Raw genomic sequence first — 27,591 nt, forward strand, 5'->3', positions numbered from 1 at the left:
AGAGGCAATTTAGTAAGATTGGTTGTTTGGGAAAAATGGAACGAGCCTAATACATATAATATTTCTGAATGTAGTTAATTATAATTATATGTATTATTAAAGTAATTTTTGTCTATCTTCTATAGCCTTTCCTCAAATAATTTTATAGCTTATTATTATTTAAATATGGTTAAATGCCCAAACACTTTAAAGGTTTCAGCTGTTTCAGGATAGACTTGTTCTTACGTTATTAACATTATAATATACGTAATAACGTATGTAAGTAAGATAAATAATAATTATTGACATAGATTGTTAACCTATTTAGGTACCTATGACCTATATAATAAATTACTTATACTTAACACTAAATGTTTTGCTTATTCAAATACCTAATTAGAGAAACCACGCCTTACCAAAATTTCTCCTCTCTCAATAATTCTTAGTCATAGATGTACGAGTAGGTATAATAAGTAAGTAGATGTATGTTTGTTCTTGCTTATTTCTACGTGCAAGAAATTTGTATGTGCATGGAGATGCATATTTAAACCGTGAAGATGTACCCGCTCTATTACATACGAAAGGAAGTCATCTTTGGCACGGCGCGGTTAATGCAAGACAAACTCCAAGAAAAGCTCCCTAAACTTGAACCACCGTTTGCGGAACACAAAGCTCTTACCGGCGGATATCGCTGATTAAATGATTATAGATGTCTCTGCCGAAAAATAGAAACACTTTTAATTTGGTACCTGATTTTCGTCCTTAATTTCAAAAATGCAGTCAGAATTAGCATCTAGTCCAACAGGTATCTTTTTTACGATTCATCACTTTCCATTTCACCCACATCAAGTTTACGGCCATATCGTCCGTTTTGCCCAAAATAAGCAAAAGCATGGGCGTGCGGCGGAATGTGAGCTTTCCAGAGAGAGCGACAAGTTGCGCGAGTAGGTACGAGTATTCGATACCAGTTCTGGATGTGTGTCGCCAAATTTCACCGCGACCAGATTATGGTATCAAACGGGTATTTTGCTACAAATCACGTTGACGCGTTGATCGTTAATGCGCGAGCCAAACGAAACCCTCGGGCGACTAATATTGCCTATATAATAGGCAGCGCACGAAGTGTAAGGGCTATTATTGCGTGTAATTTATTTGCAAACAAGTCACCGATGGACGACTTAAGTGAGTTAAGATACACCTAGTTTAGGTAGAATAATTTTCATGTTTTGAGCGATACAGCGTCGGTTGCACCAACTCGTCGATACAATATTATCTACTACCGCTAAAAGATATGCATTTTTGATGGTAAGTTCATAGTTCACCGCTGAGTGACGTTGATCAATCCGTTATATTATATGTGATTGTTTCAAGTGGTGTAACTGATGGCTCATAGTCGATGTATCTCGCGTTAAAATTAATGTTTTGCCTAATTTAAGTCAAACTGAAAGATTAACTTATCAAAATAAAAATCATTTATTCTTACTGACTAAACGTACAATAATTATAAATTATTGTAACTTCAAAACTAAAAATAATTATGGCGATACACCAGTTTTTCCCACGGAACAGCCGAAATACCACACCCTTGTATGAAAATTCTGCACTTACGTTACGACAGTTTCCAGCAGTATGTGATGTTAGAAATGTTTTTTATAAAATTGAGTCCTTGGAGAAATCCAATTACGAATTTACCTACTATAAATCACCTGTCAGAAAAAACTGTACAAATAGGGTTTATTTCATCTGAATAAATGATTTATTTAAATTATTTATTTACATCGCCTGTGCATCCCTGAGTAACGTATGCAAAAATCTAGATATTCGCTCCAGCAATAACTATCAGAATGCTTAACTGACCGTCAATACGTAAATCTTCTTGACAATAGATTTATAAATGGCCAATACAATGTATACATGTATGTACTCGTATTGCCATTGGACAAGCGCGGGGAAATTGGCAAATCTCTCCTCACGCACACCTCTAGATGATACGAGTAACCATATCGTCGGCACAGTACCTAGTAGCCGGGCCATTCGTAAACCTTTTTGCAAGGTGATAAGGTCTAGTAGGTACTGAGACGGGACACATATACCTACCTATGTATAAACACAGGCTTGAGGGGCTCGAGCCAGCAGCTGCTTGGTCAGACGAGTTTCTCGACTGCTCGGTATCAACGCTGCCGTCAAAACAAAAAGTGCGTGAGGTGCTTTTCCAAAGTCGAGTGACGCGAACATTTAATTGACTCTTCAAATTGAAGATAAAATAAACTTTTTTCCCTCGTTTTTTTCGTCTTTACCGTAATTTGCTTGTGAGTGGATGATGAAGCTGCACTATTAGAGTCGATGTCGAAGTCGTGTCGATGCATGATAAGATAAATAAATAATGAAAGGTCCTGTGTTTCGCGCGGTGCACCAAGGAATTGGTACAACACACAGGAGCGTATTTTGAAATATGGCGCCCCTGTCCAATAAGTTTCGCCGCCCCAAAAGTCAAGGAAGGAAAACAAAATGCAATCCGCCAGGGGCGGCGTACGGCGGAGATGGCGCCCCGAGCCATGGCCCGGATGGCCCTAGCTGGAGTAAATACTTACGCCCCTTCAACACATGCGATTTTTCTTTCAAGAACACGCAAACGTTATTTATGGTTTATTCATTATAGACTTCGGCATTCCATCTTCTTGCTGTTGCACCCTACGCCACGCCTCAATAGTCATCATCTAGATTACGTTGTCAGCTAACCTTCAGAACTTTATTGAATGCAACATTACGGATTATTTATAATTAAGTACCTACACTATCTCTGAATGGGTACATGTTTTGAAGTTGTTATATCTGTGATCAGATCACGTGCGATATTACTTATCATTGCGACAAATGTTGCGGTCCGCAGCGCGCGCCGAAGTGATCGAAAAACGTAAAAACGTCATTAGCATTTACAGGTTTGATGACAGCGGCGATGGCGTTATTAGATGGAGTTACAGTTAGATAATCGCGCGCGCGCGCGCTGTGCGGTGCAGCAACCGGCGCGGCGGGGTACCGCGCGGCCACCGGGCGGGGTAGCCGTTACAGACATTACGACAAGATTAGCGCGTTCCTTGGGTACTACTTATTACTCTTATTAACTATTAAACCGCGGTCGTGAGAACCAAGCGATTAACTTATTTACTAGGCACCCCTAATACACTCACGACGAGAAAATTTTAGGCTGAAAGCCTTCGAGAAGAAAGAAGGGATGGGATGACTGATGACGTGTTTTCACATGTTTGAATCAAGCAGTCTTCCGTAAATACGGGCAAAAATGATACGGTTAATAAGAATACAAAAACAATAGTACCTATTAGTTAGATGTATAATATGTATAATAAAGTCACAATACGCGATACAATATGTTTCCATAGTTTTATTTCATGACTGATGTATTTTCAAAAGTGTTAACATATGCCGTATTTCAGATCGCGACGCGACGCCACGGTGTCGCGCGATGGGCTGACCGCTGGCTGCGAGTGAGCGGAGCATGGAGAAGGAGAGTCGCGAGCGCATCGGCCGCGGGCGCGGGCGCGAGGCGCGCGGCACGTCGCCGCGCGCGGCGCTGCGGCGCGTGCTGCTGCTGGCGGAGGGGCGGCAGTTCCGCGAGGCGGCCGCCGTGGTGGCGCGCGCGGGCGCCGCCGTGCTGGCGCCGCTCGCCGCCGACCTGCCGCTCGACATGCTCGCCGACAGCCTGCCGCACTCCGCCGTGCTCATCGACCTGCTGCTCAACAGGTTACCATCGGGCACATACAAAACATCTTTCAGACTTTTAGCATAGTCGCGCTACCCCCTCTGCCACGCAGACGGTAATTTTACTCCATGTTCGAGTCGAAAGTGTCTTTGTGTGAAGTCCGTGTCTTTGAACGGACCAATCACGGCACGGGACTTCGCTCACCTCGTCCCGCGCACCCCCGTATTTTTGGCACCATCGGTTGCATGAAATAATTGCTCTAAACTCGGTCTAGAGGATTCCCCTACAGGCCATCAGTTTCTTTTCACCACATGTAAGTGAATGTCAATAGCGGATGCCAATGTATTGTCAAGGAATGTCAAAGTATGTCATAATGCAAGGAGAGGTGCCGAAGCACCAACAAAAAGATAGCAAATATAAGACGAGAGTTTACTGCAATGCTATTTATTACAATTAATACAAATGATCTTATTAATAATTACAGCTAGGTTGAGTGGGAAGTTGCGATGCGTGTGCAAGATGACGCTCTACTTTTTGGACAAAGTACAGATGCATCGTTTGCTCGGAGATGATGTTTTGGGTCAGATCAACGTGCACATGCATAGCTGCAGAAAATGTGCATCTTATTGTACACCACACCAGCTCGGAAAGGCTTACTTTGCACTCCAAAAATGATAGCAAAGTTGTACTTTAGGGTACATACAAAAGTATAAAATATGAGTAAAATTATATGCGATCATCGTGTCAAGAGGTTAGGTCACTTCACGTCACTCCATAACTTTTCAAAATGGTTTCATTCTCGAATTTCTTGTGCTAAAGATGAAATAAAGTTTTAAAGCATACACAATGCAGCCGGCGTATTATGGATGGCTTTATCCATCTTTATCCACGTGATAAAATAACTGTCACTTTTTAACACCATGAGATAGAAAATGACGGACACCGTTTTATCACGTCGTCACGTAGACAAGAACGACCATCATATCCGTACAGGAAATGTATAAAATCGCGTCGTAAACATCGCGTATTAAACACACTTGTTTCGAAACTGTGTATGTTTACAATGTTTACCTACCTGCTTATGCAACGTTTTCATCACCGACAATCCGCGGATAAGTGCTTGAAGTGATCATAACAACATTTATAATAACACAATCATTGAACGGGGCCGAGCCGTTAAATAGTGGGTGTCGAAAATCATCTTCAAATTGCGCGTGATGTATGTACCTACCTACACATGCAGACATACGTTATCTCAATGCAACAACGATCAATGGTAATTGAAGTGCGTTGACGTTGATGATATAACATATTTTAACGTATACACACAAGCGCTGCATCAGTTACGTCGTATTATCATAGAAAGAGGAAGGCGCGAACAGGTAGGGGAGACCGAGGTGAGTTGTGACAGAGGAGACTTGTGACATCGTCGATTTTTTGGAATCTATTAACTAGAAACTAGGTCGCAATAGCGCGCGTTTGTTAGTTCAAGTTACGAGCTAACAAACGCACACTGTTGCGACCTAGTTTCTAGTTAATAGATTCCAAAAAATCGACGATGTCACAACTCTCCTCTGTCACAACTCACCTCGGTCTCCCCTATCACTTATTAACTTGGCTATACGGTGCTATAATCTACTAGATGGGTTAAAAAATTAGCTTTTCGGAATCGGGAAAAGCTCCATACATTTTTCATCAAAAAATATGCAACGTTCTGTTTTTTTAGATTCCAAGATTTGCAAGTTGGCAACATGGAGTCGAGGCGATCGGCAGGGCAGGCGGCTCAAGGCAACCGGTCCAGCCACTTCGGGGACTTTCTCCCAAACTCGTTTTGTTTTACTAATCTCCGAGTGATAGTGCCATCGATCTCATATCGGCGTATGCGATCATTCATTACTTGATTTACATTCACTCGTTCGTTGCTGTAGTTAGGTAACGAGTAAATCCGCGTGACATGATGTATTGGATAACGTTACCTATGTTATGTGATATTAACGGTGACAGCTAGTGTCGATGGCTGCTGACAGCTCACTCGCGAGCCCAGTCAACCATGAATACCTAAGCATAAAACATTTTGGTGAAAGATTAGGTAACAAGACAAAATTATCTGTGTAAATGTTAATTGTTCTTACAATTCAAGCAAAAGTACACTGAAAATGACGCCTTGTTTATGGTTGCTTTTTAGGGTTCCGTACCCAAGGGGGTCCTATTCTATTATTAAGAGCCAACAGGAGTGGTCATTTCTCCATACAAACGTAATCGACTGTTTCCTCCGTGGGTATTGATGCTAGAGCAATGATTTCTTCAACACAGATTAATATTATCAATATCTGCGTCGGACCGTTTTGCTTTTTTTGATATTTTTGTTTTTTAAGGCGCTAGAGCCCTTCAAAAATGGCCAAAATGGCCTCATTGACTATGCCGCAATGAGAGGCGTTAGTATTCAAAACTGATACTTTTTTGACGAATTGAATTGATATTCAATTAGTCAAAAAAGCAAAACGGTCCGACACAGATAATTTCATAATCATTTAGATTTCCAAATTTGGTTACGATTGGTTAAGTTTTGGAGGAGGAAACAGTCGAGTACGAAACCTCGATTTTTGAGATTTTTACGCAGGAATTTTCGCCTTGTCCTTATCGCACTAGTTTTAGGAGCCGCTTCCGTTAGCGAGACGGGTATATTTACCTAAAATATTTAAAACTCAGCTCCTGTTTCGTCTTAAGACTCCGCTGACCGTCTGTCCGTCCGTGCGTTTGTCTGTCACCAGGCTGTAACTCATAAACCGTGATAGTTACCTACTGTCTAACTGTCTAGCAGTTGAAATTTTCACAAATGATGTAGGTACCTATTTTTGTTGCCGCTATCGCTATAACAACAAATACTAAAAACAAATTAAAATAAATATTTAAGTAGGGCTCCCATACAACAAACGTGATTTTTTTGCCGTTTGTTGCGTAATGGTACTGAACAAATCAAACAAAACTGTTCATCCAAAATAGGTGGTTTATTGAGGTTGGAAAAAAAATAACATGACAGATTACTTATACAATTCAAGAAAAATCTTAACACCGCGATGTACAAGATAGCGCGGAGGGAACAGCGACATCTAGCGAGATATTCGTACACGAACTTTACTATACAAGTTGTACATACCGCCCACCAAGGAACGTCTTAGGTTCCTTAATTATAGGAAGATACCGCCCACCGTGACTGAGTTTTAGAAAAACGGTAAGACGACATGTAAAACCTTCCTAAGGGGCTAACAATATTAAAATAACAAATTTGAAGAATAAAACTATAATCTAACTTATAGATTCTTTCTTCTTATTGTTTACATAGGAAGAATACTCTTAAATTAGAGTAAAAGTGATAAGCATAAGTAACACTGACTTAAATACTAAAAGGCTTTGGTCCATCATGGACCAAAAAATTCATATAATGTAATTTGAACTTAAAACTAACACTATATTGTCCGCCTAGGACGAAACTTAATAATAGAAAATGACAATCTTAATTTAACATGCAACTTAATTACTAACTGGCAGAACACATAATTTGGAAGTTGGACGTTTTATTAATGACCCCTTTGAACGTAAAGTAACAACACGAGTTATGTTGTCCGCACCAGGGTGTTTGTTAACAATCCTACCAATCAGCCAACGACTTGGAGGCAAGTCGTCTTCCTTGATTAAGACAACATCTCCAATGTTGGGTTCTGGCGTTTGTTGAGACCATTTATAACGGTGCAAAAACCTTGTGAGGTATTCATGCGACCATTTTCGCCAGAAATCCTGGACCATACGTTGCGTAAACTGCCACCTGCGCAAACTGCTAACATTAGTGTTTGAGTAATTATAATCTGGAACTGTAACCAGTGGTTCTCCAACTAAGAAATGTCCAGGTGTCAAGACATTTATATTATCTGGATCATTGTTTAAACGGGTTAGAGGTCTAGAATTTAAACAAGCTTCAATCTGAGCCAGCACTGTAGCCATTTCTTCGTACGTCAGCGTGGATTCACCTATGACCCGTTTTAGGTGGTACTTTGCTGATTTGATACCTGCTTCCCACAAGCCACCGAAATTGGGAGCATGTGGCGGAATGAAGTGCCATGTGGTGCCTTCTGTTGCCAAAGCTTCTGCAATTTCTGAGAACATATTCTTATTCTCCGATTGAAGCAATAATTTAAGTTCTCTGGAGGCCCCTTGAAAATTTGTTCCATTGTCACTCCATATTTCTCGGCAGGGTCCACGTCTAGCTACCAATCGTTTAAAGGCCTGTATGAATCCTTCAGTCGTAAGACTGCTGACTACTTCAATATGGACAGCTCGAGTAGACATACAAATAAAGAGACATATGTATTCTTTAAAGGATCTATGTCCACGGCCTCCAGACGTTCGGAGGTGAATAGGGCCAGCATAATCGACACCACAAAATTTAAACGGACGTGCTGGTGTAACCCTTGCTGCTGGTAACTGTCCCATTAATTGAGATTGAGATCGACATGCTGCAGAATGTCTGATACAAGTCACACACTTCTGAAAGCAGTTATTTACTAAATCTTTTGATCCTAAAATCCAATACCTTGAATTAATGTAATTTTGCATAATTTGTGGTGCACCATGTAAAGTCTTTATGTGAGCGTCAGTTACTATAAGACGTGATAATGTAGCGATTTTGGGCAGCAATATTGGATGCTTTCTATCGTTGCTTAAGTGGGTAGTATTTGCCAATCGCCCTCCAACTCTCATAATTTCTTGGTCATCTAAAAATGGGTTCAGAGACTTTAAATTGGAACCTCGTGGCATTTGTGTTTCTTTGTTTTTTAACTTCTTAATTTCTTCATCAAAATATTCCTTTTGACTTTTGACATTGCCGTATGCAAATGTCGAGAGCTTCCTTTAGTTCTTTACTGGTTAAATATTTTGTGTGATATCTGTCAGTGACAGGCCTTCTTGAGTTTAAGAAACGTCGGCAATAAGCAATAACTCGGATCAGTCGTGATAGTGACGAAAACCTATCCCAAATTGTACAATCGTTTGTAATATGCAAGACCTTTGCTACTTCGAGATCTGTGATTCTGTTTTTTGGTTTGTCATATTTTATTGTTTCCTTTTGGAGGTATTCTGGTCCCTTAAACCACATTGAAGTAGTGGTAAGCTCTGATGGACGCAAACCTCGGGAGGCATAATCTGCAGGATTAAGCTTGGATGGAACGTGTGACCATTGGTTGGCGTCTAATGTAGTTAATATTTCAGACACCCTGTTTGCGACGAATGTTTTCCACTTATTTGGGTGGCTGTTAAGCCAAGCTAGGACGACTGTAGAATCCGTCCACGCATGAATGTCACACTTGTTGACATTCAGATGCTCTGAAGTTTCCATTAATAGTCTAGTTAGAAGAACCGCCCCACACAGTTCCAGTCTGGGTATGGACACTTGTTTAATTGGCGCAACTTTGGTTTTTGCCGACACTAGAGTAACTGTAACATTTTCCGTTTCGTCTACTACTCTGACATACACCACAGCAGCAAATGCGATTTTTGATGCATCGCTAAACCCATGGAGTTCTATTTTCTTGCTATTTTTCTTTAAACCGATCCATCTTGGAACATGAACCTGTGTGAGCATTGTCAATTCTTCACGATAAGTACACCATTCTTTTATTATGTTCTTAGGAACTTCCTCATCCCATGTTATTCCTGTCAGCCACAACTTCTGGATCATAACTTTTGCTAAAATTACACTAGGAGCTACCCAGCCCAAAGGGTCAAATAGTCTCGAAATGTCTGAAATTATATTTCTTTTTGTTATGGGGATTTTCATAGGTGGAAATGACACGGCGTAGTGAAATTCGTCACTTTCTCGATTCCATGTGAGTCCCAAAATTTTGATTATTTCATCCTGTTTAATTTCAATTCCACTCCCTACGTCCTCTTTCTCCTTTTTAATCATTTCCAATAAGTTATTGCTGCTAGTAGTCCATTTCTGTAACGTAAATCCGGCCTTTCCCAACAATTCGTTCATTTCCCTGTAAATTTTAATCCCTTCCTCTTCCGTTTCGCAACCTGTCATGAGATCATCCATATAGAAGTCTTTGCGTACTCTTTCAGTGGCTAAAGGGTAATTTTCTCCTTCATCTAGAGCTATTTGTTGTAAAGCCTTGACTGCCAAATATGGTGCACTAGCGGTACCGAAAGTTACTCTGAGTAGTCTATAATCTTGCAACTCTGAATCCGGACTATCTCTCCATAATAGCTTTTGAAAGTTGGCATCTTCTTCTTTAACCTTGACTTGTCTGTACATTTTTACGATGTCTGATACTAGCGAAATGGGATATAATCTCCAGCGAAGTACTAAATGTCGTAAATCTGGTTGTAATTTCGGTCCAATCATAAGATTATCATTTAATGACACTCCATTCTTGCCCTTGCAGGAAGCGTCAAAGACAACTCTAACCTTGGTTGTTTCCCTCTCTTTTTTCACCACAGCGTGGTGGGGTAAGTATACCGCGTCTACTTTATTTTTCTCCTTTTCAGGCACTTTCTCCATATGTCCTAATTGTAAGTATTCATCTATTACATCTTTATATTGTGATAGAAGTTCCGGGTTTTTATTTAATCTCTTTTCTAGTGCATAAAATCTATTTTCTGCCACATCTCTAGACTGGCCATATTTGCAGTTAGGGTCTTCGTCAGCAAACGGGAGCTTTACTACATATCTTCCCGTATCATCTCTAGTAGTAGAAGCTGCAAATATTTCCTCGCACCTTTTCTCTTCTTCTGTCCACAGGTCGTAGCCTTTGACCATAGACACATCAGACTCCAATTCCCAGAATTTCTTAAGCAGATCATCTTCAACAAGGTAAGTATGGAACACAGAGACATTGGATACATTCTTGCTGGATCCGGTCTCTCCTGCTATAATCCAACCCAACGAAGTTGACTGAGCTACAAGAGTCTTTTCTTTATTTTTCCTTATTTCCCCCAAAACAATCTGGCTATAAACGACTGCACCTAACAAGACGTCAATTTTGTTAGGCGTGTGATAATTAGGATCAGCCAGTTGTAAACCTGTGACGTCTATTGAGCCCAAATCAACTACCTTTTTGGCTGGCATAATAGTAGTAATTGTACTCAGTACATATGCCTTTACTGAAATCCTTTCCTCAGGATGTATTAATGATTGCAAATTTAGTATCACTCTCGACTTTGGAGTTGCATTCTTTTGTCCTCCCAAACCAAAAATATTACTGCGGATTGGTATACGTTTCAGTCCCAGATATTGAGCCGTTGCCTCCGTGATAAATGAAGCTTGAGAACATGGATCTATCAGTGCTCGCACAGGATAATATTCATTGTTCTTCGACTGGGCTCCAACAACTGCAGTGGCTAACAGTACTTGACCATTATGACCTGAGGAAAAACAAGTCGTAATATTTGTTGGCTCAGAGTCAGATTCTTCCGTCTCGTCATTCTCCTCCACTGTACCAACATTGGTTGTACCTTCAACTACTTCGTCGGCAGAAACACTGGGTCCAGAACCACTTTTGGGATGAAGTAATGAGTGGTGGCGACGTTTACACACTCTACATGGTGTGGGATTCTGGCATACCTTCGCTGAATGAAATCCGCCCAGACAGTTAAAACATAAACCCTTGGTTTGGACGAACTCGCGTCGTGAGTCTACGTCTTGTTTTATAAATTGTTTACAGAATATTATTTTGTGAGATTCTGAACAAAACGGGCATTGACTGCCTTGAACTACATGCAAGGCGCGTGCTTTATGAGTTGTAGTGGTGGGGTTATTATTAATTGTTTTCTTGGTTTCTATAAACTCTAAAGCTCTGAATCGATTTGTTATAAAATCCTTGAATTGTTCAAAGGTAGGTAAGGTCTCCTCTGTGGTTTGCAATGATGCAGTTAATTCCCACTGCTTTCTTGTTTCAGGATCCAACTTGAGAGTGAGCAAATGAATAATTATGGCGTCCCAAGCATTGACGTCAATACCTATATTTTTTAGAGCATGTAAACAGTCTGAACTGGTATCAATTAATTCCTTTAAGAAATTTGCTGACTCACAGGTTGCATTCTTCTGAGATAAAAAGCGTTTCAAAATTGTTTGACACATAAATCTTTTATTGTTATATCGTTGTTTTAAGCATTCCCAACATTTGTTATAATTGGAATTAGATATCGGAATTTGACGAAGCAACTGTTCCGCCTCTCCAGACAAATACCCTTTTAAATAGTGCATTTTCTGTACATTATCTATGGACTCATTATTGTGAATAAGAGACTCAAATAAGTCACGGAAGGTAATCCATTCAGTATATTTGCCCGAAAAGGTCGGAATAACAATTTTTGGTAATTTCACTGAGTTATTTTTTATCGCAGCGTATGATGTACCGGGGATTTGTATGGATTGTTCTTGACTATTGTTAGTGACCAAATCTTCAGCAGCTGATTTTAATTCAGTCTTAAACTCTACATACAATTCCTGAGTTATATCATACATATCTTTCTCAACATATGTTGATGACTTTATTTCTTTGTGATGGTTTTCCATTAATCTTTTGTGACCCAACAAAAATTCTGTCCATAATTCATCCAAAGTGTCTATCCTAACTTCTATATACTTTATCGTTATACGCTCTTTCGGAGATTTTTTATAATTAGTTCGAGCTTTATTTATGCGCTTATTTATATCTTCTTGGCCTGCAATCAAGGCTTCCATGTTGTTTTCGGTTACTAATACTAGTCAAAAATCTAAAATGAATAAGTAATTAGCGTAATATGACACTTCCAAACTTCTAAGTTCCTATAATAAGTTAACAAATAAACCTTTAAAATTTTACAAGTGTCTACAGGATGGATTTTTTCTAAGTCTACAGAATAAACTTTTAAAATTTTACAAGTCTATAGAATAAGTTTTAAATTTTTTACAAGTGTTTTTAAGATGTAATTTCTACCAGAAATCGGGCATAGGTTCCCCGTCAGAACCAATTTCCTTAAACTAAATTATTCTAAGTTAATAAGCTAATGCACTTAAAGTTCAAATTGACTTGATTCTTGATTCGATGATGATGAATTTTAAAGTTTTTCAATTCTTAGACACAAAGTTCAAATTTGCACAACACTTTTTTTAATACTTTTATTGGACCACTATGAAAACACTGAACCTTACGACACTGCATTTAAGGTTGTTATTTCTTTAACAATTATAAAAGTACTCACAGTTTGTCCATTGATTTTGTCACCTGGCTATTCCATTCACTTGGCACCATATCCTTCCGTGACGTCACGGATGTAGATTGCTCGCTCGCTGTTGTAGGCTTCCTTCCAAGGCGCCCTCTGTCGGCAGCCTTTGGATGCAGTAGTACGCTCCTCACGTACTTGCTGAAATCGCCCCGAACAGCAATCCACTGCCCATAGGTGCGTTAAACAATTCGTCCAACTCTGACGAAATGTTTATTTTTATTTACGCAAAAAACGATTCCACTACTATTCCTGCCGGAATCCGGCGACACGAAGGACCATGAACAAATCAAACAAAACTGTCTGTTCATCCAAAATAGGTGGTTTATTGAGGTTGGAATAAATATAACATGACAGATTACTTATACAATTCAAGAAAAATCTTAACACCGCGATGTACAAGATAGCGCGGAGGGAACAGCGACATCTAGCGAGATATTCGTACACGAACTTTACTATACAAGTTGTACAGGTACGGAACCTTTGGTGTGCGAGTCCGACTCGCACTTGGCCGATTTTTTAAAATAATTATGACCTAGTCGTGTCAAACAAATTATAAGCGGATCTTTTTCCAAGGTATTCAGTTGTACATACTCCAAATAAAAATGTAATGTTAAAGTAAGTTCATAGGAGATTGCACAACCATAACATACCTCATAAAGAGCTATGTACAAGCGATTCATATATTTTGTTACGAATTATAAGAATTCCGCTAATCATTTCCATTACGCGCGGGAATAGAACGCTAGCTGCGATGCGAGATCCACGAGATAAGCCATCCCGTAACTCGATGATTAAATATGAGAGAAAACTAATAACAGTGGATAAAGAAAGCGGAGAGCGAACAATGAATAATTAAACCTGCTCTACGCCACGCCATCGCCGCGCCCAGCGCTTCTGCAGATCTGCACTGATTTATTGCTCACTCCACCCTTTAGTATTAATATATTTGCACGTACACAATTATACACTCTCGCCATCATCGTCGGCTGACGGAACAAATATTCTACAGACATGAAAGCGGTTTTGTGTTAAGTGAATATATAAGAGACTAATGTTTAACAGGCGACACGTTGACAAATAAAAAACGCAAACACAGACGACTTATAAAATGTGCTTACAACAGGATTTGTCGAAACGGAGGCACTGCCGGCTTTGGTAATTTTAAGCTGAATATGGTAATTGAAACTAGACATATGACACTTAGACATGGCGATTTGAGGTTTAAGTTGCTAATTATGGTGCATCTGCATTCCTTTGCTACGTCACGATACCACTTCTAGAAAATAAGCTTTCGCTCGTCGCTTATTTGCTATTTATTTCATAATAAAGATGTTCTGAAAACCTGTTAAGAAAAGTGGAAGTTCTCTAACGGAATGTAGTAGATGTACTTTAATGTTTGAAAATAATATTTAAGTCGGCTCCCAACAACACGCGTTTCGTTTAAAAACGAATGTTATCATATAAACATAAATAAAGTCCCCCGTCGCGCTTTTCTTTAATGTTCGCCATAAACTCAAAAACTACTGAACGGACTTTCATGCTTTTTTCACCAATAGAGTGACTCTTGAAAGTATAAGTGTATAATTTGATTAATTTGTTAAGGTTGTGTTGTGTGGCTAAGGCAAGGGCTTCGCACGGGGCGAAGCCGGGCGGGCTATAGTTTCAGTAACATGTTTGTGATGTAGATTTGCTTGTCACGTGTGTTTGTGTGAGTGTTTGTCACGTGTCACGTTGTCCGCATTTTAACGGCAGACAAGTCAGTTTATGCATCCAAAAGTTAAGAATTAATAAGTAAAGTAAATGTCTACAATTCAAGTACCTACAGATAAAAAATATAACGGTTTCATGCGGACTTCACCACCAAAAATTCTTCTTCTTCCTCGCGTTATCCCGTCATTTCGCCACGGCTCAGGAGAGCCTGGGGTCCGCTTGACAACTAATCCCATGATTTGACGTAGGCACTAGTTTTTACGAAAGCGACTGCCATCTGACCTTCCAACCCAGAGGGTAAACTCCCAGCAAACATTTTAAGTATTTTTTCCTAGGCTCGAAGAAGATTTTTCCAATTTAAGTGAAAATGACGTCCTAAGTCACCAATTATTTTACGTATTGTACACTTTTACTTCCAAGTCAAAATATAGGGATAATAAAACGTAAATTTCACTTCATAAATACACCATGAAGTCAGGGACTTAGGGGTTGAAAATAAGGCAAAATATTAGGTAAAATTAACCTTAAACCCTGACCAATAGGTCAAATCTACTAATAAGGTATTTTAGGTGTATTTGCGACGTAATTATTACTTATACGGGGACTATGAAGTCACGGACTTAATGGTTGAAAATAAGTCGTATTACTAGGTAAAATTAACTTCGTACCCTGACCAATAGGTCAAATATACTAATAAGGCCTTTTAGGTGTATATGCGACGTAATTATTTCTTATACGGAGACCATGAAGTCAGGGACTTTATGGTTGAAAATCTGTCGAAATATTAGGTAATATTAACTTCGAACCCTGACCAATAGGTCAAATGTACTAATAAGGCATTTTAGGTGTATATGCGACGTAATTATTTCTTATACGGGGACCATGAAGTCAGGGATTTAATGGTTGAAAATAAGTCGAAATATTAGGTAAAATTAACTGCAAAGTCTGACCAATAGGTCAAATGTACTAATAAGACATTTTAGGTGTATTTGCGACGTAATTATTTCTTATACGGAGACCTTTAGGTCGTCGATTTTATGTCGATTTAGCTACTAATTTTAGGTAAATGTTACTTAAAATAGATACCAAATTGCGACCATGTAGTTAAAATCACTTGTAAAGTACTATCAATACCATAAGGTTGTGCCGCCATTTTCTTTCATTATAACGAGATGCTAAATATGAAATTGCATAACTTAAGTTGTTATATCTTGAATGGTGCCATCGCACGGTACTTCATTGTGCTAATATTCAAAATAAAACAATATTTTTGATCAAGTCAATACACTCACACACACAAATATTCAATTACAACACTCAATTACAAGCAAATATATGCATTTTGATTTTATAAAATGTTGAAAACTTAAATATTTCAAAAGCCCATCGATAGTTTTGTATGTAAACCTAACATACTGCACGAAAAAATTTTCTGTGCACTAGATTTCATCGTTCTCCATCAGCGTAATCGGCCTAAATTATTTTACATGACTTAGTGGCCGCCATTATCATTGCACAACTTAAAGTTGTTTTCTTGTTAGACATTTTGTTTCTGAGTGAAAAGAATATATAAGCGTAAAATGTTTGTGTCTCTTTTTCTCTTCATCGCGTCTCATCTAAATATTGCCTCGCAGAGTAATTATATGGATAAAAATATGTCGCCATCACGTCTAAAGGTGGTAAAGAATACCAAATTAGTACATTTTCACTACGCGGCACGTCGTGGCGACGTCGAATCCACGTCGGAAACATGACCTAGTGTTGACCTAATGGTTGTAATCACTAATTTACCGTCAATAAATACGTCGCCGGCACGTGCGTTTTTTCCCCATTTATGTCGCCGGCACGTGCCCACGACGTCGATTCGACGTGCCTCATTTTGGTCTCCTAAATTGTGCGACCTAAAATAGGTGCCTTTTTCGGAATATCGACCAAAAATGTTTGCTGGGCTAGGCCTTATTCACCACCAAAAATTGTAGGTACTCAATTGTCAACCTTCGGAAACAGAAGCAGTACCACCTGTGTCAATCGGTTCGCACCAGAAGTGACTTTTATTGTGTTAATGCGACCCAGACGCAGCTGGGAACCATGCTGCGCGCTGCGCCCGCGCCGCCGCCGATGCCGTTATTGCGCGCGCGCAGCTCGCCGTTCATCAGTTTTTGCGGAACACTAATCAGAGCGCGCGCAATTGCCTCGAGACTCCCGCGGCGGCGACGCTACAACTATTTGCCTACTATTGACTAAACAGTTTATACGGCTGCTGACTCGTGGTCGGTATATCTTGGTCCAAATACTAGAATACTTATGGATAATCGACGGCTTGAGTTATACTGGTTCGACTGTGAAGTAGAAATAACAGAGCGGCTGGTGGTTCGATGATAACTTGACAACTATGTTAATTGACAAAACAGACAAAATAAATATTAGTTCCTGCCTAATATATCTTGGCCCGAACAGTTTTACCACTTATTTGTAACTGAGAGTCAGAGTAATATTGGCCTGTGTGTGTGGTCGAAATGGCGGGAAATGAAAAAGCGACAACTGCTTCAATGCTAACAGTCTGCCATCTTAATGAGAGTAGCGTCTTCGAGTTGGTTACGCTTCGAAGCCTGCTGGCGCCGCGCCTAGGGTTACCAGATGACATGTCAGGAATTTGTCAGGAATGGAGATGGAACACGAAAATGTCAGGAATTTTTTGAATAGAAATAGACTTTTTTTTATAAAGTAGGTACCTTTTTTATTTATCTACTTAAATTAATCCAAAAAAATTAATAATGAGATCCACTCAACTTATCAATAACTTCGTAATTATTAATTAACAAATCGTTAAATTAGCTCGGCTAAACTGAGTCCCCCCCCCCCCCCTCGTCGTCAAAAATATGAATGTCAGGAAAAATATTCAAAAATCAGGAATTTTGTCAGGAAATTATAAATTTGTATCTGGTAAATTAGGTACTTGACAAGTTTCTTAACCGGTGGTCCCTGAAACTACTCAGGTAGTTTAGTGCAAAAAGAAATTTCGTCGAGAGTCGTCCCTTTTCACTGAAAGGTTTAAATTATGAATAGATTTAGACGATGTTAATGTTAGACTATCTCGGTAATTGACCAGAAGTAAACTCTGCTTACCTTACATAACGCATCATTGCGTTTACGAAGCGCCGTCCGCTTCCAGGGATGACCGTCTTAACCGTCTATAAAGGGAAGACCAGGCTCTTTAATTGCTTTTAACTCTTGCATTTGTACACATACGCTACTTAAAGGAAATCGGTAGAGCAGAAGGAGCGACGCTCTTCTTTTCTGACCGTGTCTTAGCCTGAGTCTGACCAGGGATAAATTCGCCTTTGTTGTATTTAATTTACTGTTTCTTGTGTTTCTGTTTTGTACAAATAAGCATATACGTACATTCTTCCCAGCAATATTTATTATATACCATAATTCTTTACTTCAACATTTTTCATGTGTTTGTGCAGGCTGGTGGACTTGGATGTGTCACCGCGGCCGTCGCTACCAGTGGAGGCGCTGGCGTGGCGTCTGGCGGCGCTGCTGGGCGGCCCCGCCGGTGCCGGCGAGGCTGCGCGGCTGGCGGGCGCGGCGAGAGCGTTGGCGCGCTACCAGCCCGCTCTGCCCGCGGCGGTGGACGCGCGGCGCCGGCAGCTCGACCAGGCCGTGCACGGTAACTACCTAGCTATCACACACAGCTCACAGCTCGCGGCTGGCGGGCTCGGCGGCACCGGTTCATTAATACCCGTCGGGCAAATCGGAGCTACTTTGACCTGCTCTTTCTTGGATACCTGTTCGATTATACGGTCTGGTACTCAGTTCCCTAAATTAGGCACTCGACAAGTCCACACCACCATACAACACGGTCACAAGGCACAAACATCATGCGTTTACCTACGTGTCGTCATCATATTGCGAATCTAACGAATACGTGCACAACATTTTGTCGCCTCCCCGAATGGTATTAGACCAAATTAGACAGATTTAAAGTCGAATATTTAGCTAATAGGTAGGTAATGTTTATTTACAAGCATAAAACAAATGCACCACCCACCGGTTAAGAGTATATAGGGCACCATGTGATGATTGGCGCGTAACTAAAGAAGATTGCCGTGTCCAATAAACCTTAATTGAATCTTGGCTGATCAAATTAACGCTTCACTAGGTAGCAGTAGGTAGGTTAAAATTGTTATAATTCCGATGGTTGCCTTACTCCAGTTGCGATGCGAGCACCACACCTGCTGTCGTCGGAGTGAGAACGGGGCCGCGTCCGAAACAATAACGACTCATTAACAGTTGACTCGACAACCGTAGTCGGACCCGTTGCTACCACCACCACGTTATCGCGATGTGGGCTGATATCATTATAATACAGATCATACAGATGTAGAGCTTAGTTAGGTAGTTTAAACGATTAATAATATGTTTCGTTTTATACAAATGCAACGTCAACTTCGTGTGATGATGAATTCAAATACAACAAAAGTGAACTGATAACCCAACAGTTTCATTGGAGCATCTGCATTCATTTAATAAGGTACATAATGACTTTATGGCTGTGTACATACTTGTCATAATTACGACGTAGGCATGTAATGAGTTAATTAATTGACAATAGAATTAATAAAATCACTAGATACTTGATTGAGAAGGAAAGCATCCTCAGATTCCTCAGTCAAAATTAGTCCTACTTAAAGTAAAATTTGTGAAATAATTTTAAGGTTCACGTTTAAGTCCGTGTTGTTCAATTGAAAGCCAATGTTAGGCTCTTGCACAGCAGTACAAATTACAATGGCCAAATAATATATTATGTATTATTATAAAACTAATCTCAAGTAGCGACAGCGAAGACGGATGACAGATTGTCAGCTTTCTCCCGCCCGCCTCGGGCCATTAGCGCAATTAAAGCGAATTAATAACATGTTGGCAAACACCAGACCCCGACCCATCACAGGCTCCGGAAGCACAATGACCAGTTATCGCATCGCGTGCGGATCGCACTCATCCACTCCGCGGTGTAGCAAATACCTATTAGCTATTATACATACAAGAAACAATTTTAAAAGTCTTATGATATGATATGAGGCAAGCAATACCGACCAAAATGCCGCTCGCCCTTGGTCAAGCGCATGTTTACATCTGTGAAGAATGATAAATGATCTTTATAATGATGGGGTCCGGTACAGACACGATGGACGAACTTGTCTACTACCGTGACGTCCGTGACAACGTGATGACCACAGTACGGTGACTGCCTCTTTGAAACGCGCTGTGTTCAATAGTGAAGTTTACTTTATCAGTAGATAACGCCATCCATTAATACGCCTGCTGGTTAATTGTATGTTGCCTTATAGTGCCTCAAGTGTATCTGTCCAAGGCAAATAACTAAGCAATTATGACTGATGACTACTATGAATCTACATGAGACAATAAAACTGGCTTGGTTAGTATCGGTAGCATTAACTTTATTAAGATTGGATACCTATGTTTAATGGACATGGACGTTTTCTACTTACATAATAATATACCTTTAATTTTGACTTTGTGTTAACACTGTTATGTAGGTACTATACTTGGCAAATGACAGAAAAGCTCCTCAAGCCGATTATTTTCAATTTACCATTGCCGATTAGCTTACTTCTTTAATAATTGATTCGTTTCTAGAGACCTCAAGAACGTAATAGTATTTATTTATTATTTATTTATTTATATATATATATATAGGTAATAGATCGTCTGCACCGGCTATGTGAATCACACGGCCTCAGTTTGAATGGCCCCGGTGTACGATAAATATCGAAAGCTATGGAAACGATTAAGATTAGCTACAGGTAATAATAATAACATGCAAGTGTAATGCCTTATATCCGCGCTACAGCCTTGACTTCAGGCTTACGAAACGACAGCCTTCACACGAGGGGCAAATCAAATCAAAATACTAAACATAAGCTCATAAGTACAAACAGTAACACTCCTAGCTACGAGTACATGTAAGTACAAACGAATTTCTGTCTAGCAGTTTTTATTAGGGTTCCGTACCCAAAGGGTAAAACGGGACCCTATTACTAAGACTTCGCTGTCCGTCCGTCCGTCCGTCCGTCCGTAATTTTCACAGATGATGTATTTCTGTTGCCGCTATAACAACAAATACTAAAAACAGAATAAAATAAAGATTTAAGTGTGGGGCTCCCATACAGCAAACGTGATTTTTGACCAAAGTTAAGCAACGTCGGGCATGGTCAGTACTTGGATGAGTGACCGTTTTCTTGTTGCATTTTTTTCCGTTTTTTTTTGCTTTATGGTACAGAACCCTTCGTGCGCGAGTCCGACTCGCACTTGCCCGGTTTTTTAAATAGGTATTAACACCTCATCTTGTATTGCGTAAACGCCAACACCCTGAAACATTTAAACTTGACTCTTGAAACCTTAACTCGGCACTTTATAAATTAAGGTTTAGAGACAACTAAGTAATTACTAATTACCTAAAGACTGCGTCATCGAATTTAAAATGTTCCTATACATATGTATACATATTAGTGACGGTGGTGGGGGTGGTGTCATCAGTCGTCATGTCACAGATGAACAAAGATTGAATGACCGCAGGAAACACGCGGTAATGAGAAAGCATCTCCGTATTTTGTTACTTTGTTTATTTAAGTGATTGCCAGTGTTCGTGGAATAGCAATAGCCTGAAATGATCTTCGGAAGACCTTACCTTCTTATTATAAGGTGTACGATTGGTTAGTTAACTATATATGTTGGCGATGCCACTCGTGTTTTGGCTAGCTCATTGAAGGTTGTATTTGACCGACTTTTTCTTTCAAGCATTACGGTATCATAACATAACGTCACTTAAGTACTTATGCGTTATGTCGTTAATGAACCGTAATAAAGAGTGTTCCGAACGGCTCACTTGAAATACCGTTGGTTAAACACCGGCGCGGCGGGACAACGTCATGCGTCACGTTCGTGTTCTTATAGTTTTTACACAATTACTGTAAGTACTTACCTATTTAATTTCCGTCATTCATTCATTATATTTTAATTAAGCAATTAGATTGCGATTGCGTTAATTTTTTTGTAAATAGGATCACACAGTTAAACTACCTACGCGAACCACTCAATTCATGTTTAAATGAACATAAATCACGGGTAGCGACTGTCATCTGTGGTGACTTCAACATAGATCTACTCAAATCTACTGTACACTCGATAGATTTCAAAAACCTCATAAGCAGTTACAACCTTAAGCTAGGAATATTACAGCCTACTATATTATCCAGTCGCACTTGCATAGACAATATAATCCACAATGTTAGAGGCAGTAAAGCTGAGGTTTTAGAATTAGCTCTATCGGATCATACCGCACAATTGTTAAAATGTCCAGTAAAGAAAACATGCTCCATTCCATATTGGTTTGTAGAACAAATTGATTTATCAGAACAAAACATTGTCAAATTCATAGACTGTCTACGTAATATTAGTTTTAGTGATGTATTTTCAGCAGCCAATCCAAATGAAGCATTTGATAGTTTCTTTGAGATATTTGACCTACTCTATAAATTATGTTTTCCTAAGAAACGAAATAGAATTAACACTACGACTAAACCTAAATGGATAACAAATGGTATTAAAAATTGCTGTAAGCGGAAAAGAGAATTGTTGTGGAAATATAGACTGACACGAAACCCTCACCTAAAAGAAAAATTAACAAGTTATTCCAGACACCTTAAAAGAATTATAAGCAGTGTTCAAAGATCCAAAAATGACAACTATATTGAACGATCAAAGAATGAAACAAAAGCCACCTGGAAAATTATTAACCCATCTAAGGCTAGGTACCCTACTGAAAACATTAAGCAAATTGTATCCAATGGAAAGACTACTAAGTACTTACATCCTAAAGATATTGCAGAGGAATTTAATAACTATTTCGTGGACCAAGTTCGTCCTGTTACTCCTCATAATAGCACTAGCAACAAAAATAACTATAAGAAAACAATGACATACTATGCTAACTCCCTATTTATGAAACCGACTAATCCTGATGACATAAAGCTAATAATAAGTTCTTTAAAAAATACTAATAGCACTGGATACGATGGTATACATACGAAAATAATAAAACAAACATCTGACATTATCTCTCCTATACTCAGCCATATAGTAAATCTATGTATTGAGCATGGTGAGTTTCCTAGCAAACTAAAGGTATCCATTGTGAGACCTCTTTATAAAAAGGAGGATAAATATGACATGAAGAACTACAGGCCTATTGCGTTAATCTCTGTCTTTGCCAAAATCATAGAGAAAGTTATATACATAATTACTTTGAAAAAAAAAAAACTTATTTGCAAACGAACAAAAAGGGTTTCGAAGGGAAAAATCGATAAATTTGGCAATTTTTGATTTAGTACAAAAGGTAATCAATAACATGGACAAAAAATCCCTACATGCGCTTTATACAGGGCGTCCCACAGCTATGCCACATGGAGGGTAAGTACCCTGAATATTGTAGATAGAACATTTTGCTGAAAGAAGACATTATTTTAATTTAAAAAACAATTTAAACTGCATTCATAGATTTTTAAATAATTACATGGTTGAACCGGGAATCGAACCCACTACACGGAAAAAAAAACATCCTGTAGCTTTTTCATACCGATCGAAAGGCTTCATCATAAGGATTATTTTTTGCTAAATAACATAGTGTCGGTAATAAAAAGAAACCCGTGAATTTTAACATTTTTAATTCAAATTAACCAATTTAATTTATCAAATGCTCAAAATGAGTATCATTCTGTTGAATACAAAGCCGCTCTTTTTTGATTATTTCGCTAAATTTCACATCAAATGTTAAAATTCATGGTCTTCCTTTAGTTTCTGACACTATGTTATTTAGCAAAAAATAATCCTTATGATGAAGCCTTTCGATCGGGATGAAAAAGCTACAGGGTGTTTTTTTTTCTCGTGTAGCGGGTTCGATTTCCGGTTCAACCATGTAATTATTTAAAAATCATGAATGCAGTTTAAATTGTTTTTAAAATTAAAATAATGTCTTCTTTCAGTAAAATGTTCCATCTACAATATTCAGGGTACTTTCCCTCCATGTGGCATAGCTGTGGGACGCCCTGTATATGGACATGTCAAAAGCGTTTGACTTTGTTGACCATAATATTCTCTTAGACAAACTACATGCTTATGGAATTCGCGGTAATGTTTTCAGTCTAATACGTTCCTACTTGAGGGACAGGAAACAAATTACACAAATTAAAAGAATATCTCCCAGTACGAAAAAAGAGGAAACCTACTCATCTAACTTTAGGAACATTTGTTATGGGGTACCCCAGGGAAGTGTGTTGGGCCCACTATTGTTTTTAATTTACATTAATGATATGCCTAAAGCCACGGTACACCCGATGGTTCTCTTTGCAGATGATAGCACCATTATTTTTTCTGGACATAGTGTAAAATCGTATGAAACTGACATTAATAATACCTTAGAAACTATTATAGAATGGCTTGATAACAATAATCTTAGAATAAACCTGGACAAGACCAATATTATGACATTTAAGCAAAGAACCAAATCCACAAGTTTAAACATAGTTTATAGGGGACATAAAGTGAATGAAACGGACGTAACAAAATTTCTAGGATTAAGTATAGATAATAAGTTGACTTGGAAAACACAAACTGACAATATATGTAATAAATTAAGTAAATATTCATACGCCTTATACAATCTGAAAAAAATCGCAAACGAATCGACACTTTTAACCGCCTATCATGCTTATGTCACATCTAATTTAAGATACGGTATCCTTTTTTGGGGAAACTCCAGCAATAAAGAATTTGTATTTAAGGCATCAGAAGAAATGCATACGAACGATTTGCGGGGTCCAAGAAAGTGAGCCATGTAAACCATTATTTAAAAGGCTTAAAATACTTACATTGCCATGTTTGTATATATACGAAATGGCCAATTTTGTAAATACAAACCACAACCTATTTAGTAAATTTAAAAGTGTTCGCCTGCAAAACAAACTAAAGTCTTTGCAAAAAGTACCAAGTAAAACGGCATTTTTTTACAAAAAAGCATACTTGGAATGGCTCACAAAATATATAATAAGTTACCCGAGAATATAACAGCATGTAAGGACAAGGATAATGGTTTTAAAAGAAACCTAAAAGCTTTCCTTACCGAGAAAGCATACTACTCTATAACAGAATTTTTGACTGACTTGTAAATTATTGATCCTGACCACTATTATCACATAATATTAAGATTTTATTTTTTTCTAATTACCTATTAAGATTTGCATGTAATAACCCTGTTTTGACTATTATTGTTTATCTGTGATATTATGATTAGAGTGTGTATTTTTATTGAATTTGTATGCCAATAGGCACGACATAGTGATACTGAAACATTTATTTAACATCTTGTAACCTACCTATGTTGAACAAATAAATCTTTGAATCTTTGAATCTTTGAATACCTATAACTAAACCAGCCCAAAACCTAAAACAGCGTTCAGTACGAACTGTACCCCCATATGTCATGTACTTGTCATACAGTGGACATACAGGTCATACAGGACGTCCAACGAAAATTAACGAAATCTAGTTCCATACATTGATAACCAGTAGAACCTAGTATGTAGAACAGTTTTACCTAACCTAACTTAGGTCCTCTTACCTCTACTGTCACTGGCCTTAATTATAATTTTGATCCGTACTCTAAACGACACCGACTTTAAGCATATTGAAAAGCTACAACACTTACCTAACGGTAAACTGGCAGTCCAAACAATACGAAGTATATGAACACTGATTATTCACCATACACACGTCACTTGCAAGCAGTACGAAAATACACTTATCAAGAAAGCACCACAATGCAAATCACAGCATTATTTACCACAATAAAACGCACTGGTAACAGTGTAACATTGATTTTAGTTTTTGGAGACCACTAAATGACAACCTTAATGAAATGACAACAGAATTGATATATGTAGATATTTTTTAGCGTCGCAAGCTTCGAGCAACACGGAAGGGAGGCGGCATTCGCACTATTTCCCCTCTGCCGAGGTACAAGATTAGCGCGTCAATAAAATCTAGCGCGGGTAATAAAACTAGTTGCACTTGGATTTTTCACTAGACTGAGTCCAGACGCGCGCGTGAACACTGCTGCACAAAAATGCCTGTTTGCTCGGTTTTTTGTTATAAAAAGAGGTCGGGGACATCAAATTTACAGAAAGAAAGTGTTACATTTCACATGTAATATTTTTTTTTACATATCATACGTTTAATTACATTTAAATACAATTATTATATTTTAGTCTCAAGTAATTGTTGGATTTATCGATTTTACTCGCTCAGTACAAATTGCGGATCGGTCGAGCGACAAATCCGACTTCTCATCTCTCAGAATACAATGACATACTTCAAAGAAAATGTGTTAGTGTACGTGTTGTGACACTAGTCACTCGTCCGTACACAAAAAGAGATCGAGGTTTGCAAGATTTGTCTTTGACGTGTGTCATTTTCTATGTATTTGTGTCGTCATTACAGAGGGCCTACCGCAAACCACGTTCGACGTGTTGCCTCCCTGTCACACTTACGTATGAATTTACAAGTGCCATAGAGAGGCAACACGTCGAACGTGGTTCGCGGTAGGGCCTTTGATTGGATTTTGTATGTAAGTGTGTGAGAAGTGCGACTGTGTGCACCTTCCCCCCGCGAAAAATGGCAGAATGATTTGTACGGTGAGATATCGCTTGGGCCCCTCCCTTCCGACGTGTCGGAAGCCGGTGTTGCTCGAAGGTCGCAAGCAACCACAGTTTTTTTGGCCAGACGACGAAGGTTGATTGGCGAAAATCATAAAGAATATTAAAAATGTCAAAGTGTGAAATGGTAGGCCAATAGTTGTGATTTGTTAAATTTAATAATTGTTTACTCCTTTGTGTTATATGGTGTTATATGTGATAGAGAATATATTTATGATTGCGCAGGTCTGGGCACTCACGGTCTGACAGCGGCCGCAGGTGACGGCGGCGACAGCGAGCTGGTGTCGCTGCACGCCGCCCTGCGCGACGCGCTCACCGCCCACGTCGACGCGTATAAGCAAGCGCTTCACAAGGTGCAGGAGCTGAGCGCCGTAACGGCGGTGACGGCGCCCGCCGCGTCCTCGCACCAGCGGCTGCTGGCGCTGCCGGCGGCGGACGTGGAGCGGCGGCTGATCGACAACGCGTTGCTGCTGGCGGCGGTGCGGCGCGCGCCGCCCACGCTGCCGGCGCTGGCGGCGGCGCTCGACGCGCGCGTCGCCGCCGACAAGCAGGTGCTGGCGTGCGCCGGGCTGGTGCGCCGCGCCGACCCCCACAACCATAAACCACCGCCCGCCAATGACACCAGGTCAGACATCATTCCTTGCTATGCCCACAATGTTAACTTCGATTTGAGAGATTTATGCAATCTTCTTGCGTAAAACGCCCTTTTCTGATGGTTGCCGTTAGGTATACGTAGGTATAGATAGCAGTAAGAACGGATAGACTTTTATTTTATCGGATTAGCGTGGGTATTTTGCCAAGTCATCACATCAGTAATATTCCACTCCACAGCTGTGTTTGTTACAGGGTCAGAACGCATTCAGAGAATAATTCAATTCAAATCCATTCTTGCTCGTCCTTACGCGTTTGACTAATGAGTCTAGGAATCGGTCGTGCCTATATATCAATACGATTTGTTGTCATAATTGCTTACCTAATACCTACTCGCACTTTTGTTCATAATGAAAAATCATTGATTGTTTTCAATTTCAACAATCCATTAAATATCGACCATTCTTTCATTGTAATTTATTGTATGTTACCGTTCGTGATTCGTGACTTTGTATCCATGTGGACTGTGGGGGT

General features: G+C 39.3%; 2 protein-coding genes across 3 annotated transcripts in view; both read left to right on the forward strand.

Annotated features, from left to right (window-relative positions):
- LOC134675239 (nucleoplasmin-like protein) overlaps nt 1-27,591 on the forward strand; it is a 201,149-nt gene that overhangs the window by 140,288 nt on the left and 33,270 nt on the right. The gene's annotated exons all lie outside the window — the stretch shown is intronic.
- LOC134675096 (uncharacterized) overlaps nt 3,477-27,591 on the forward strand; it is a 32,416-nt gene continuing 8,301 nt past the window's right edge. Inside the window, exons 1-3 of the mRNA XM_063533254.1 lie at nt 3,477-3,738; nt 18,142-18,344; nt 26,692-27,091. Of these exons, the coding sequence (XP_063389324.1) occupies nt 3,494-3,738; nt 18,142-18,344; nt 26,692-27,091 (848 nt within the window). The 5' untranslated portion in view covers nt 3,477-3,493. The remainder of the gene's footprint in view (nt 3,739-18,141; nt 18,345-26,691; nt 27,092-27,591) is intronic.

This window comes from Cydia fagiglandana, chromosome 21 (assembly GCF_963556715.1).
Source record: "Cydia fagiglandana chromosome 21, ilCydFagi1.1, whole genome shotgun sequence".
Taxonomy (NCBI): domain Eukaryota; kingdom Metazoa; phylum Arthropoda; class Insecta; order Lepidoptera; family Tortricidae; genus Cydia; species Cydia fagiglandana.